Source organism: Giraffa tippelskirchi, chromosome 3 (assembly GCF_054371585.1).
Source record: "Giraffa tippelskirchi isolate mGirTip1 chromosome 3, T2T-mGirTip1v1.2.pri, whole genome shotgun sequence".
In the NCBI taxonomy this organism is placed as follows: domain Eukaryota; kingdom Metazoa; phylum Chordata; class Mammalia; order Artiodactyla; family Giraffidae; genus Giraffa; species Giraffa tippelskirchi.
The window spans coordinates 127,767,270-127,781,657 of NC_137277.1; the positions used below are offsets into that span (position 1 = coordinate 127,767,270).

Here is a 14,388-nt window from a genome sequence, read left to right on the forward strand (position 1 = left end):
GGTGCCTTAAAAAGTCTTTCAGAAATAAATCTTTTGCAAAACTGGAATCATGCTTCCTGTCTCAGGTCCCTGAGAGAGTGTACAGAGAGATTAAGTCATATTATGAGTTGTAATCGGACAGATGTAGGTGCAAACTGTGGCTCTGTCTCTTACTTAAACTTTCAGTGCTTCCAGAGCCTGTCTTATGAATTATAAATTACACTTTCTACTTTCTGAGATTGATTTAAACATAAATAATATATGTATAGTGCTCGGCAGTGTCCAATATATAGTAAGTGCTCAATTCAATAATTATATTAGTCCATTCTATGCCTAACTCAGCCGTTATCTTCTCTATGATCACATCTTGAAACAGATTACTAATTTCATTTTGGAAAGCTTATGGTTTATAATTTGTAAGTCCTAATTTAACCAAGACCTGCAACTGGATCCCTTTATGCTAATATGTTTCTTAACTTTGTCACCCCAAATGAATGAGTTGTGGGCAGGGATCATTTTTATTACAGTTTTTGCATTTGGCAAGGTACTTGACTTATGTGCTTGCATATAATTAGTATTCAACACATGTTTATAAACTGACAGACAACATATAGGAATAAATAAAGGTTGTCAACTAATACTCTTTTGTATTTCATTCTTTTTAAAAATGGCTGTTATCATCATCATCATTTTTTAAAATGCTACCAAGTGCAAAACTGTGTCAAAGAGATTGTGTACTAGACATTTGATAACTGAATGGATGTAGCTAGTTTTCATTTCCTTCATGTAGAGCATGAATACTACCCTGGATAACTTTTATACATTTTTTGGCTTCTGCATGCATGAGTGCTCAATCGCTTCAGTCATATCTGACTCTTTGCACCCCTATGAACTATAGCCCTCCAGGCTTCTTTGTCCATAGTATTTTCCAGGCCATAATATTGAAGTTGGTTGCCGTTTCCTTCTCCGGGGTGTCTTCCCAATTCAGGGATCAAATCCATGTCTCCTGCATTGCAGGCAGATTCTTCACCCATTGAGCCACCTGGGAAGCCCTCTTGTGTTCTGGCAGGCCTTAAATATGCCTGCTTTTTTCCTTATTTCTTCCAGTAATATCTCATGCTATGTCTATGTTATGTATATAGTTGGTCTTCTATATTTAAGGATTCTGGAATTGCAAATATGCCTATTTTCTAAATTCAGTTTGTAACTTCAGGATCCATACTTGCTGCACATTGACAGTCATTCAAGAAAGTGCCAAACAGCAAAATATTTGTGATGCCTGATGTGCACTTTCCCAGGTGAGATCAAAGAAGATGATGCAGTGCCTTCATTTTCCAGCTTTCATACTGTAAATTAATGTGCTTTTGAGGGTCTTTTAGGGCTATATTTTCATGTGTTTGTGGGGGTTTTTTTCATGATTTTGCTGTTTAAACAGCTCCCAAGCATAGAGCTGAAGTGCAGTCCAGTGTTACCAGGTGCCAGAAGGCTATGATGTGTTTTAAAGAGAAATTACATGAGTTAGGACTGTACAAAAAAGATCTTCATGACCCAGATAATCGCAATGGTGTGATCACTGACCTAGAGCTAGACATCCTGGTATGTGAAGTCAAGTGGGCCTTAGGAAGCATCACTACGAACAAAGCTAGTGATGGAATTCCAGTTGAACTATTTCAAATCCTGAAAGATGATGCTGTGAAAGTGCTGCACTCAATATGACAACAAATTTGGAAAACTTAGCAGTGGCCACAGGACTGGAAAAGGTCAGTTTTCATTCCAATCCCAAAGAAAGGCAATGCCAAAGAATGCTCAAACTACCCCACAATTGGACTCATCTCACACGCTAGTAAAGTAATGCCCAAAATTCTGCAAGCCAGGCTTCAGCAATACGTGAACTGTGAACTTCCAGGTGTTCAAGCTGATTTTAGAAAAGGCAGAGGAACCAAAGATCAAATTGCCAACATCCTCTGGATCATCAAAAAAGCAAGAGAGTTCCAGAAAAACATCTATTTCTGCTTTATTGACTATGCCAAAGCCTTTGACGGTGTGGATCACAACAAACTGGAAAATTCTTAAAGAGATGGGAATACCAGACCACTTGACCTGCCTCTTGACAAACCTGTATGCAGGTCAGGAAGCAACAGTTATAACTGGACATGGAACAACAGACTGGTTCCAAATAGGGAAAGGAGTATGTCAAGGCTGTATACTGTCAGCCTGCTCATTTAACTTATATGCAGAGTACATCATGAGAAACGCTAGGCTGGATGAAGCACACGTTTAACTCAAGATTGCCGGGAGAAATATCAATAACCTCAGATACGCAGATGATACCACCCTTATGCAGAAAGTAAAGAACTAAAGAACCTCTTGATAAGTGAAAGAGGAGAGTGAAAAATTTAGCTTTAAACTCAACATTCAGAAAACTAAATGATCGTGGCATCCAGTCCCATCACTTCATGGCAAATAGATGGCAAAACAGTGGAAACAGTGTCACTGTTTATTTTTGGAGGCTCCAAAATCACTGCAGATGGTGACTGCAACCGTGAAATTAAAAGACACTTACTCCTTGCAAGAAAAGCTATGACCAAGCTAGACAGCATATTAAAAAGCAGAGGCATTACTTTGTCAACAAAGGTCTGTCTAGTCAAGGCTATGGTTTTTCCAGTAGTCATGTATGGATGATAGTTGGACTATAAAGAAAGCTGAGCACTGAAGAATTGATGCTTTTGAACTGTGGTGTTGGAGAAGACTCTTGAGAGTCCCTTGGGCAGCAAGGAGATCCAAATTCTAATGGAAATCAGTCCTGAATATTCATTGGAAGGACTAATGTTGAAGCTGAAACTCTAATACTTTGGCCACCTGATGTGAAGAGCTGACTCATTTGAAAAGACCCTGATGCTAGGAAAGATTGCAGGTGGGAGGAGAAGGGAATGACAGAGGATGAAATGGTTGGATGGCATCACCTGCTCAATGGAGATGAGTTTGAGTAAACTCCAGGAGTTGGTGGTGGACAGGGAGGCCTGGCATGCTGCAGTCCATGGGGTCGTAAAGAGTCGAACACGACTGAGTGACTGAACTGAACATGAGTTAGGTAAGCTTCATTCAAACATGAGTTATAATACCGTTGGCTATGAGCTCAATGCTAATGAATGAACAATATTCAGTGTTAGATGCAGCTTTTTCAAGTTAAAAAGAAACACATGAAAAAAAAAATTCTTAGGTACTTATTGGTTGAAGAAAATGTTAACCAGAGGCTCATAGGAACTTAATCCTGTATTTCTCCTAGGAGAAATCATTCAGTATTTGCTAATTCAATGTACATGGTGACTATAGACCATAACAGCACATAATAATAATCATTTTTACCATTCATGATGATTCTCATTTAGTAATCTTGTATAAGTTCCTAGAGCAATGTAGAGATGATAGGGATAGGATTGGTCTGTGGGATCCTATATTTTCTGTACCTTCCAATACCTTTTGATATCAGGAGATGGAATATCATGTCAGGTCCAGCTTCCAGGAGTATAAATTTGATCAAATTTTTGCATAGTATGTCTCAATTTTGCCCCACGTCTACTACATTTGCCATAACTATTCATACTCTGTAACAAGCAGTGGAACATCATTTGCAGAGATGAGATGAATATGTAATTTTTGACCATAAAATTTCTTTGTCCCCATGGATCTTATCAGATGTTCAACTTGGCCCTCATTTTACAGCAGCCAATAATTACAGTAAAAAGACCGTTTCTAACCTTACAGACTACAATTTTATCTTCTCATCATAAAACAAGACCTTCCTAGCCAATATAGAATAGATATGTATGATAAAAGGAAGTGAAGAATGTTAAAAAAAAGAATAGAAAAAACTGGAAATAGAACTGCCATATGACCCAGCAATCCCACTGCTGGCCATACACACCAAGGAAACCAGAACTGAAAGAGACACGTGTACCCCAATGTTCATCGCAGCACTGTTTATAATAGCCAGGACATGGAAGCAACATAGATGTCCATCAGAAGACGAATGGATAAGAAACCTGTGGTACATATGTGCAATGGAATATTACTCAGCTATTAAAAAGAATGAATTTGAATCAGTTCTAATGAGGTGTATGAAACTGGAGCCTATTATACAGAGTGAAGTAAGTCAGAAAGAAAAACACCAATACAGTATACTAACGCATACATACAGAATTTAGAAAGATGGTAACGATGACCCTATATGCAAGACAGCAAAAGAGACACAGATGTAAAGAACAGTCTTTTGGACTCTGTGGGGAAGGTGAAGGTGGGATGATTTGAGAGAATAGCATTGAAACTTATATATTACCATATGTGAAATGGATCACCAGTCCAGGTTCAATGTGTAAGACAGGGTGCTCAGGGCCGGTGCACTGGGACAACCCTGAGGGATGGGATGGGGAGGGATGCGGGATGGGGATTCAGGATGGGGAACACATGGACACCCATGGCTGATTCCAATATTGTAAAGTAATTAGCCTCCAATTAAAATAAATACATTTTTAAAAAGGGAATGGAAATGCCATTCAAGGAGAGAGATGCAGATTAACACAGACTGAATTAATTCCACTGTGCTTTAATGTAGATATTCAATAAAACTAAGTTCATTCCTTCTTGAAAATTCCCCCTTTCAAAATCTCTGTAACACTATGCAAACAAACATAAAGAAATGTCTATCTCTAACGCTGTTCATCTCCTACCTTGTACTATTTATATTCTGTGGTGGACATATAATGCAATTTAGTCATGGAAAATTACAAAACAAGAAGTATTTGAGATCTTCTGTGAGTATGTGCACACACACACACACACATACACATACACATCAAGGATAGTGGATTTAGTGGAAAGAGTTCTAAGCCAGGAGAAAAGGGTTAGGATCTAATTACCTATAAACTGCAAACTGTTGGCTTTGTAGGGAACCTATAGTTGAGGCTCAATCTCTATGATGTGTTTGCTATGTGTTTGCAGGTTAGGTAGGATTAACTTTTTTTTAAAATTAAAGTATAGTTCACTTGCAATATTATATTAGCATCAGGTGTACAGGGCTTCCCTTGTGGCTCAGCTGATGAAGAATCCACCTGCAATGTGGGAGACCTGGGGTCAATCCCTGGGTTGGGAAGATACCCTGGAGAGGGAAAAGGCTACCCACTCCAGTATTTTGGCCTGGAGAATTCCAGGGACTCTATAATCCATGTGGTTTTAAAGAGTCAGACACGACTGAGTGACTTTCACTTTCAGGTGTACAACATAGTGATTCAATATTTTTATAGTTTATGCATATACAATCTTATTAACTATATTCTCTGTGGTATACATTACATCCTCGTGACTTATTTATTTTATAACTTGTTGTTTGTACCTCTTAATCCCTTTCCCCTGTTTTCTTCATCCTCTGATCCTCCTTCCTCTGGCAAATGCTAGTTTGTTCTCTGCATCTGCGAGGGTTAAATTCTTTATTGTGATCTTCCATTTCAACATAGCAGCTGAGAGAAACAAATGCTGTATCAGGCTAAGAACTACAAAGCAGAATGTGAATTTATATATTTCTCTCTCTAAATCCCATCATTGGAAAGACATCTAAGTTCTTAGGATTCATACACTGAGAAGAGTCCGTAACCTCTATAGCTCTACATCATATAAATATGATAGAAAGAGACCAACATTCAATGGTTATATCCATCCAGTTTTGTGTCAGTGATTATTTTGGCTTGCGTTGACTAAAACAGTAGTGAACAAGAACTCTTTGTCAAGAGGGATATGAACCTAGAATTCAAGCAGAGTGTGTTAGGTAGATTAACAGATGAAATGAATAGTTTGTTTCTACCCATAACATCATTGAAACATTTGTCTGATTTGAAGACTACTTAATGACTTGGCAGTTTACTTTGGCAGCAGAACTTTCTGAGATGGGAAAACAAAATGTTGAAGTGGTCACAGTTCTCACCTCTTTGTCAGCTATAGTAGTAAATTCAAGATTTAAAATTTGTAGTCAAATATGGACTTTTATAGAACACAATATGAATGCCAAAATAGACATCAGGAAAAATATTTTTCACTTCTATGACTCTATAGTAAAGGTGATCTCAGAGTTAATAGTTATTCCAAAAGAAATGGAGGAAACACTTCATTATGAAACACAATAATATAACAAATTGTTGGAGGATTGTAATTTCAATGCACAGAATGAACACTAGTGTTTATTTACCAAATATGTGGCCAATCATGTTTAATTGAAATTATTATTGCAGTGAGAAGAAATAATAATTTGACTTCTAAGGAGTTTGAATTGACAGTATTATATTTGTGCAATGTACATCGACTATAGGATAAGAGAAGTTTTTATAATTATATGCTGAAAAATGAAAGTATCAATATAAGCTCTATGAATCCTGTAAATAATAATATAACAATATAGTTAAGAAGTGGAAAAGAGTTTCTTCACTAGATCCATATAGCTTAGAAAAATATAATTTCATTAAAATGTCACATACTTATCATCTCTCTCCCTGACCTATCTTTTACAATTTTCCTCATTTTCTCTATATTCCATTATTTCATCATCTTTAATTAGTAAGAACCAAAATTTAGGGATATCTTTGCATCATCCACTATGGTCCTTAATGTCACCTCAACACGGAAGCTGTGATCCTTTGGAGGATGCCCTTTAGAAACAAACAGGACTCTTTATAAGATGATATAAGATGTCTCTTGAAGATACATACTTGCAACCAATTATTTAACATATACTTTTCAGATATTTCTATGAAGTCCTTGGGGTGTTATCCCATTTTGTCTCCACAAGCCCTTCCATTTGCAAGAGCTTTTTCCCCACCAGAATCATTATTCAACAAATATTGATTGCATGTTGCAGGCAAACATGATACCATATAAGGTAATATGGAGGATGCCAAGGTAATACACACCTGGACCTGATTCCAGGGGGAAAAGGAAACAAGCACTTAAAATATTATCTAATTTGTGCTACAGGGTGTGAAATGTCCTAAGAGTCAAAAGTAAACTTTGAGAGAGAGAAATTCTCTAGATAGATAGGCTGTAATGGAAGGAGGAAAATTTTTCATCTGAGTGAAGTTAGGATATCCTAAGAAAAATAAATTAAAAAAAGATATTTGGGATATACAGAAAGAATTTATCTAATATAGCTGAAGTATAGACTAGGTGAGGAGAAGTAGTGGATGATAAGAGTGGAAAACCGGGTAGAACCCAAATACCAAAGCACTTGGGTATCGATGTTTCGATATTCTAACTTGAATAAAGTTTGAACTTTATTTTATAGGTAATGAAGAATCACATTTTGAATTCTCTCTAAAACAAATTTTGCATTTCCAGAATTTAGTCAAAAACATATATATACTCATTAAAATAGAGCCTTTACTCCAAAGTGTAACTCTTCTTTTTGTTTCAGATTTTTCATTATTCGTATACTGCTTCGTATGTGATCTACAATATACACACTAGGTAAGTTCTTTGATCATCTGGTTTCCATGAGCAACTGTCCAACTGAACTGTAGGTGTAGGTGTCAATTGGTTCATATAAAAATATTTACCTTTTTTCAAGGGAAGTTTGGGAGTTAAATCCTCCAGAAGTAGAGGACTCTGTCCTGCAGTACGCAGCCTGGGGTGTCCAAGGGCAGCAGCTGGTAAGTACAGACATTAATATGCACCAAACACTGTCAGCCAGGGCCCTATGGAAAATGCTTACATAAGCCACTGTCTCGTAAAAGTTGTCCTATTATATGGATGTTTTCCATTTACTTTAATATCTTTTATCTAATACTCCAACTTAAGAATATATCCAACAGTACCAATATTATGTTGTCAATTAATTAAAAAGTAAAAATTTATAGAGTAATGTGTGATCGAAATGCTAGTTGATAATGAAACCCAGAAGGTACCCAAGAATATGAAGACCAGTTCTGCAAAATTCCAGTTACATAATGTTTTATTTATTCTAAATAAATATTATTTATTTTATTTATTTAAGATAGAAGTCTACAGTTGACAGTGTTTTCTTAAGGGAAGATTTTTTTCATCATCATAATTTGAAATAATTTTGAAATTATCACAAGCTCAAAAAGAGAATGATTGATGTAAAAGCAGTTTGAGCTTCATGATATTCTTGTACGTGTCTCTTGCAGGCCTGGATATAGACTTTAAGGGCAGACTGCTCAGGAACTAGTATTGCTTTTTTGCATGGCTTGAGCATGCTCAAAAGTACTACACATGGCCAAACTGATTTATAAAATTTTTTGTGTGTTTATATGCCTACTAGCAACAATGTGAGAATTCCCTTTGTTCCATATCCTCACCAATACCTAGTTTTTCCAGGCTGTCATATTTTTGTTAATAATGACATTATTGCTTCTTCATTCCAATTTCTATACTTTTTATTTTATTAAAATCTTTTTGCACTAGCTAACCTACAGATGTGTCTAGTTATGGTGTGATAGTTTCTTTTTTTGTGGAAAGATTTTTAAAAAATTATTCTATTATGACAGGAAGATTAAGGTTTTGGTAATCTATGCATTTATAAAATTCCATTTCACCTAAATTTTCAAATTTTTATCATAATACATTTAACTTCTCAGTGTTTTTTTAACCTTTACATTTGTTTCTGTATTTATTTTTTCGTGTTTTCTAATATTATTTGTAGGTTCTATCCTCTTTTTTCATGGTCAGCTTTGGTTGATATTTATAAATTTCACCTTTGTCTTGACACAAAGCCAAACGTTGAATTGATTTTATCCTTCCTAGTATAATGTTAGTGTTTCCTTTTTCTTTTGTAATAAGTAACTGAAAACTAGAATTTTCTCTAAATTTTGCTTAATATTCATTCAAGTTTGATAGTGATATTTTTATACTAGTTTGGTTTGAATATGTAGAAAATGGATCATATGTTCTTACTTCTGATGTGTTATTTTGATTTTTTTTTCGAATTTACAAAACTATGAACTTGGATTTGAAATTGATTTCTAAAATTCAAAAGCAAATCTCTGTAATACTGACTTTGAAAATAAGAAGAGTTGACTAATGGCTTAACATAAACTTTTACAGATGTTTTCCATGTGGGAAGGACAATGTCTTAGATGTGCCTATTAGGTCTATCTTAATACATAATTAAGTTTTTAAGACTTTTTAAAACAAAAGTTTGTCAATAACAATGAGAAAAATATGTGCAAATTTGCCAGACATTAGACTTGAAGCTGCTTAAGCATCTTTATGGTTGTATTTTTATAAAGAAATCCGATGTAACAGTGTACTCACTGTCATATCCACTCTAAATGGTTGATTAAGTTATTTTAAAGACAACAAGTAGTAATTTAAAAATGAAAAAAATACTGCTGTGATTCTGTCAGGTAATCCCATTGACATGGGGACCTCCTCAAACTCAGGCAGAGGCTACACTAAAACAGGCCTTAATCCAGGCACCTGCTTTGAGGTTGCCAAACCTAGAGAAAGCATTCCATCTATATGTCCACAAGAAGGAAGACATAGACTTGGGAATGTTAACTTAAAGGGTGGGACCTGAACCCCAGTCAGTGGTATAGTTGTCCAAGAGGCTCCACCCAACCACCTGAGGCTGGCCTCCCTGCCTTCAAAACCTTGCAGCCATTGCAAACCTGATAAAAGATGCCTTAAAACTTGGGGGCAAACAAGTTTTATTAGACACCAAGTGAAATAACTCCTGAATGGGAGAGGTCATTTATGGATGTCTGATCAAAGCATCCTCAGATACCAAGTAATGTTTAATAAAATCCTGCCTGTTTGAGCTACAAGAGGTCTGTCATTCCAAATCTTTTTAACAATGAAACAGAAGGCAGAAGACCATATTCATAACAACAAACTAGTTATAGTTACAGCTCGATTACAGCTCAACTGGGAAGCAGGCAGGGGCAAAGGGCAGTGGCTTCCAAGATACAAGTGCAGGTCAACCCCTGAAGCAGTCCTGATTCCTCTTGGCTTCCCTTTTTATCGTTTCAGTCTCCTCCCTGTGGGTTACATCTTGTGAAAAATAGGTGGTGGTTCAAGTATTCACCAGATTGTTTATGCCCGGGACCAGAGGTTCTCACTCAGGTCCTCAACTTCCACTTTTGTGGGCACCCCCAACCTGCATTGTTCTGCCATCTTGGACTCTTTTTATTTTTTTCTATTCTAACTACCTGACAATTCTAATACCATAGATTATAAGCAGTATGTTTGTCTTTATCATGTGTCTATTTTAGAGACATTTAAAACAATATATTTATATTCCTATGTAGGACTATCTCTAGATCCATTCCATTATGACATTCCTGGAAGGTGGCAGCAGAAGGTACACAGAATATGCTAGAGATAACGATGCAGGTCTGATTCAGAGAGGGCAAGAATCAATGTGTTCATGGGCAGCAGTGAAGTGGGCAGTCTCTGTAGTCCTACTCACCTTCCTCTGCGGCTGACAAGAGAGCTGGTTCGTAGGGCAGAGGCAGATTCTAAACACACAAAATGTCAGAACACAGAAACTCAAGATAACCTCATGTTTGTGGCACTAGAGAGTCCTTAAGAAAAATCTATAAATGACTCTTGTTCTCCAAGTCTGAGAGGAGAAAAATTCTGCGCCAAAGTTTATGACAAAAGAACAGTTTCATACTCTTAATGAAGTAGTATTAGTTGCATGCATTTTCTTTAATGGTTCATATTTGTTATTGATTCATTATTCTTTAACATATTTGAAACAATCATAAAAGTACTAAAAGTTTATAAAAAGCATAGACCTTCTCAAGGGAGTCATTTTGCAGGTGATTGAATCCTCATACATTACTATCTTTGAGAATATTACTTAATCTCCATATGCCTTAGTCTCCTTATCTGTAAAGTGCTGACAATAGCAGTGCTTTACTAATAATGCTATCATATTTAATGTATTAATACAAAGTATTTTGAAAAGTATCAGGCATATAGGATTTTAGAGGTGTTAATTTTATTGTTTTTAAAAGATAAAAAACTTTGTCACTTGAATTTTAACTTCTTTAGGACTTTTGATGTCACTAAATTTGTGAAGAAATGAGGTTAAGTTCTGTGTAATGGCATTTTCCAAAGTCATTTGGGAAAGTTTGTGATAAAGTTATGTTTTGTGCAAGTAAACATAAATTCAATGTATTATAATTAAAGAGTTATCTCTACAAATGGCTAATGGTCCATTTCATGTGAATGACAGGCTTTGTCAATATTTGAAGCCATCAACAAACTCTTCAATATGATTTATCAGATATGAGCCATTGCCATTAATTTAAATGATTCTTATAGTGTATAAATTAAGGACAATTCATTTTTCATCTTTAATTCTCAGTTTCTAATTTTATTTGCTGTAAAATAAACCCCTGGCCATAAAGAAGAGAGGTAGAGGTTAGGCATAATTCATAGATAAAGAAAGTCTTAATTAGAATTTAAAGGATGTAGAATTTTTTAGTAGCACTAGGTGTAGGGGAAAGCAACTTTAATGGATCCAACTACATGGGGAAAGAATCTGACCCAATACAATATGTATTATTTACAAAAGGTGGTGAGTAGATTACTTTAGTTGAACAAATGTATCATAGAAAGAAATAATGGATCCTGAAACAGGAAAAGGTATATTAGTCATTCTTTTGAAAAGAATTCTGGCTTAAGAAGGTATAACCTTTTTCTTTTCAAAATAGCTTCGTCATATAAAAGTTAAAATCACTCATTGTAAAACATTTTGAAAATTCATATAGTTCCTATAATTATATGAATTCATCTAAATTCACATATTAGAGAAGGAAATGGCAACCCACTCCAGTACTCTTGCCTGGAGAATCCCTTGGACAGAGGAGCCTGGTGGGCTACAGTCCATGGGGTCACAGAGTCGGACATGACTGAGTGACTGACACACACACAAATTCATATATAAAAGTTAATTATACTTACCTATAATTCTAGCATAAGAATTGAAAGATTTTGAAAATCAAATTAAATTTGAGACTAAGAAGGAAAAAACATTTCACTGACTAAAACACGCTATTTAGAATTAGAAAAAAAAATCTCACTTCAACCTCAGATTCTCTGTTTTTTATTTTGTGACTTATGGAAGGTTTAAAGCTTTAAGCTTGCTTGTTTTAAAAATGAAAGAAAATTATAGCTATTCTCAGTTTAAATGAGATAGGTCATATGCACAAGTTGATTTCCAGAAAACAGTATTAATCATGTATATGTGTATGTATCATATGTATGTGTATGTGTATTCAGAGAGAGAGATAGGAAACTTGACCCATGCAATTATGGCTGCAGTCTGGTCAGCTGAAAACTCTGATAAGATTTAGTATCGCAATATTGAGCTGCACAACGGAGGCAGAAGTCCTCCTTCGGGAAGCCTGTTTTTGCTGTTAAGGTTTTCTACTGATTAGAAAGGACAAACCATATTATTCCTTAGTTAAAGTGAACTGATTATAAATGCTAATCATACCTTTTAATTACATTCACAACAGGAGTAGTGTTTGACCAAAGAGACACCAAAACTTAGCCAAATCTACACATAAAATTAGCCATCACAGCATAGTAAGCACTCAATAAATGATACCTATTCATTTGATTCTCACTTGTCCTTTCATGTATTAACATAGTTAGTGCAGAATTTCATCATCTTTCCCCTAAAACATTTTGCAGCTTATTTTCTAATATCTCTTCTTCAGTGGCTAGCCACTCTAATTCACATCTGCAGAGGTATGGTGAATAACGCAGATCCTTAACAGCTGCCACAAGCTTATGAAATGTCACTGAAGTGACACAGAGTGCCACTGATGTGACTCACAAGAGGTGACTAAGGTGTCACATCATCTGATCCCTGACACTTCATCACAGCACACAGCACAGATTTTGCTCTACCTGAACTAAACTCTGTAATTTCCAGAGGGTGACATGGGGCTGCTTTATGTTCTAAGACATTTCCCTTTCTATACCCAGCCATTGTTTTCTTTTCATCAGAACTCTTTGTTCAAGACTTTCCATCCTCTTTGACAATTTTTTCCCCAATATGTCTACATCTAAGTGAATTGCTTACTCCTCAATAGTCAAAAATTCTTCTTTTTTACTTCAAATTTTAAATATTTTATATTATTTATAAACATTGCTATCTTCCACCACTGACCTATAGTCATTTCCAGGGCAGATGGAATAAAGAATATGCTAAATGTCTCTGTTCTCTCTCTCTCTCTTCTGTCTTTCCCTCATCTTCCATTCCCTCTTCCTTCTTCATAAAAATTCATTTAGCACAAGGCAAAAGGTTTATTTAATAAGAAACTAATGAAAGACTAACTGTTGTCTCCATGGATAATGGAATGCCAAAGAAGGTTTTGAGAATGGCATGATATGAAAAGATATCATACATGAGAAGACACATTTGGCAGGAAAGTTTGTAACAGAGTGTATGTAACTAAAGGCAGAGAGCTTGGCTTAGAGGCCATTAGTATAATCTAGCACTGATTTGATAAAAAAACAATATATTTAAGAGATGAATAAATCAAGTTTTAAACTTTGCTTGCAGTTGAGCAATAAAAACTATAAAGTACTTATTAAAGTACTTATTGCACATAAATTATATGTGTATTTCTATACATTTTACAAATAATATCATTTAGACTCCCTAATTTATTTAAGCCACTTTACTGAATACAAATAAAAATTTATGCATACTAAAGGCTGTACTTTACATTTAATACATACAAAAGACTACATATTTAATGTATAAAACTTGATGAGATGAAAATAAGTAAACACCATGAAAGCATCACCACCGTGAACAACATAAACATATCTGTCACCTCCAAAAGATTTTTACTGCTCTCTACTTTTTCATGTGATAAGAACACAACATAAGATAGACTCCTTATTAGATACTGCTAGTATTTCTTTCAGTCTATTTAGGGTAAAATAAAATCATCATACCTGTTCTTTCAAAGGCATAAAGCTTTAAATATATCCAGTGTGTTACTTAATTTATCACAACTTAGGTATTTAGAGAAATCACATTTCTGCACTTTATTATTTATATTTCCAAAAAACATCATGTTTAGGTAATTTTCCAAATACAAACTGTTGCTGTTGGTTAGTCGCTGAGTGGTGTCTGATTCTTTGCAACCCATTGGACTGTAGCCTGCCAGGCTCCTATGTCCATGGGATTTCCCAGACAAGAATCCTAGAGTGGGTTGCCATTACCATTTCCATTTCCATTTTCCTTTTCATCTTTCAGACTGGGCAGGTAGATACTTTACCACTGAGCCACCAAAGAAGCCCTTCCAAATACGAATACAAAACTATCAAATTTTCTATCACCTGCATTTTTACCTACTAAATATTTACCTTAAAATT

General features: G+C 35.3%; 1 protein-coding gene across 2 annotated transcripts in view; it reads left to right on the forward strand.

Moving 5' to 3' along the window:
- Positions 1–14,388, forward strand: part of DPP10 (dipeptidyl peptidase like 10) — a 747,248-nt gene that overhangs the window by 572,513 nt on the left and 160,347 nt on the right. For both annotated transcript variants that reach the window (XM_081579273.1, XM_081579274.1), the window contains 2 exons: positions 7,433–7,485; positions 7,586–7,667. In XM_081579273.1, the coding sequence (XP_081435399.1) occupies positions 7,433–7,485; positions 7,586–7,667 (135 nt within the window). The remainder of the gene's footprint in view (positions 1–7,432; positions 7,486–7,585; positions 7,668–14,388) is intronic.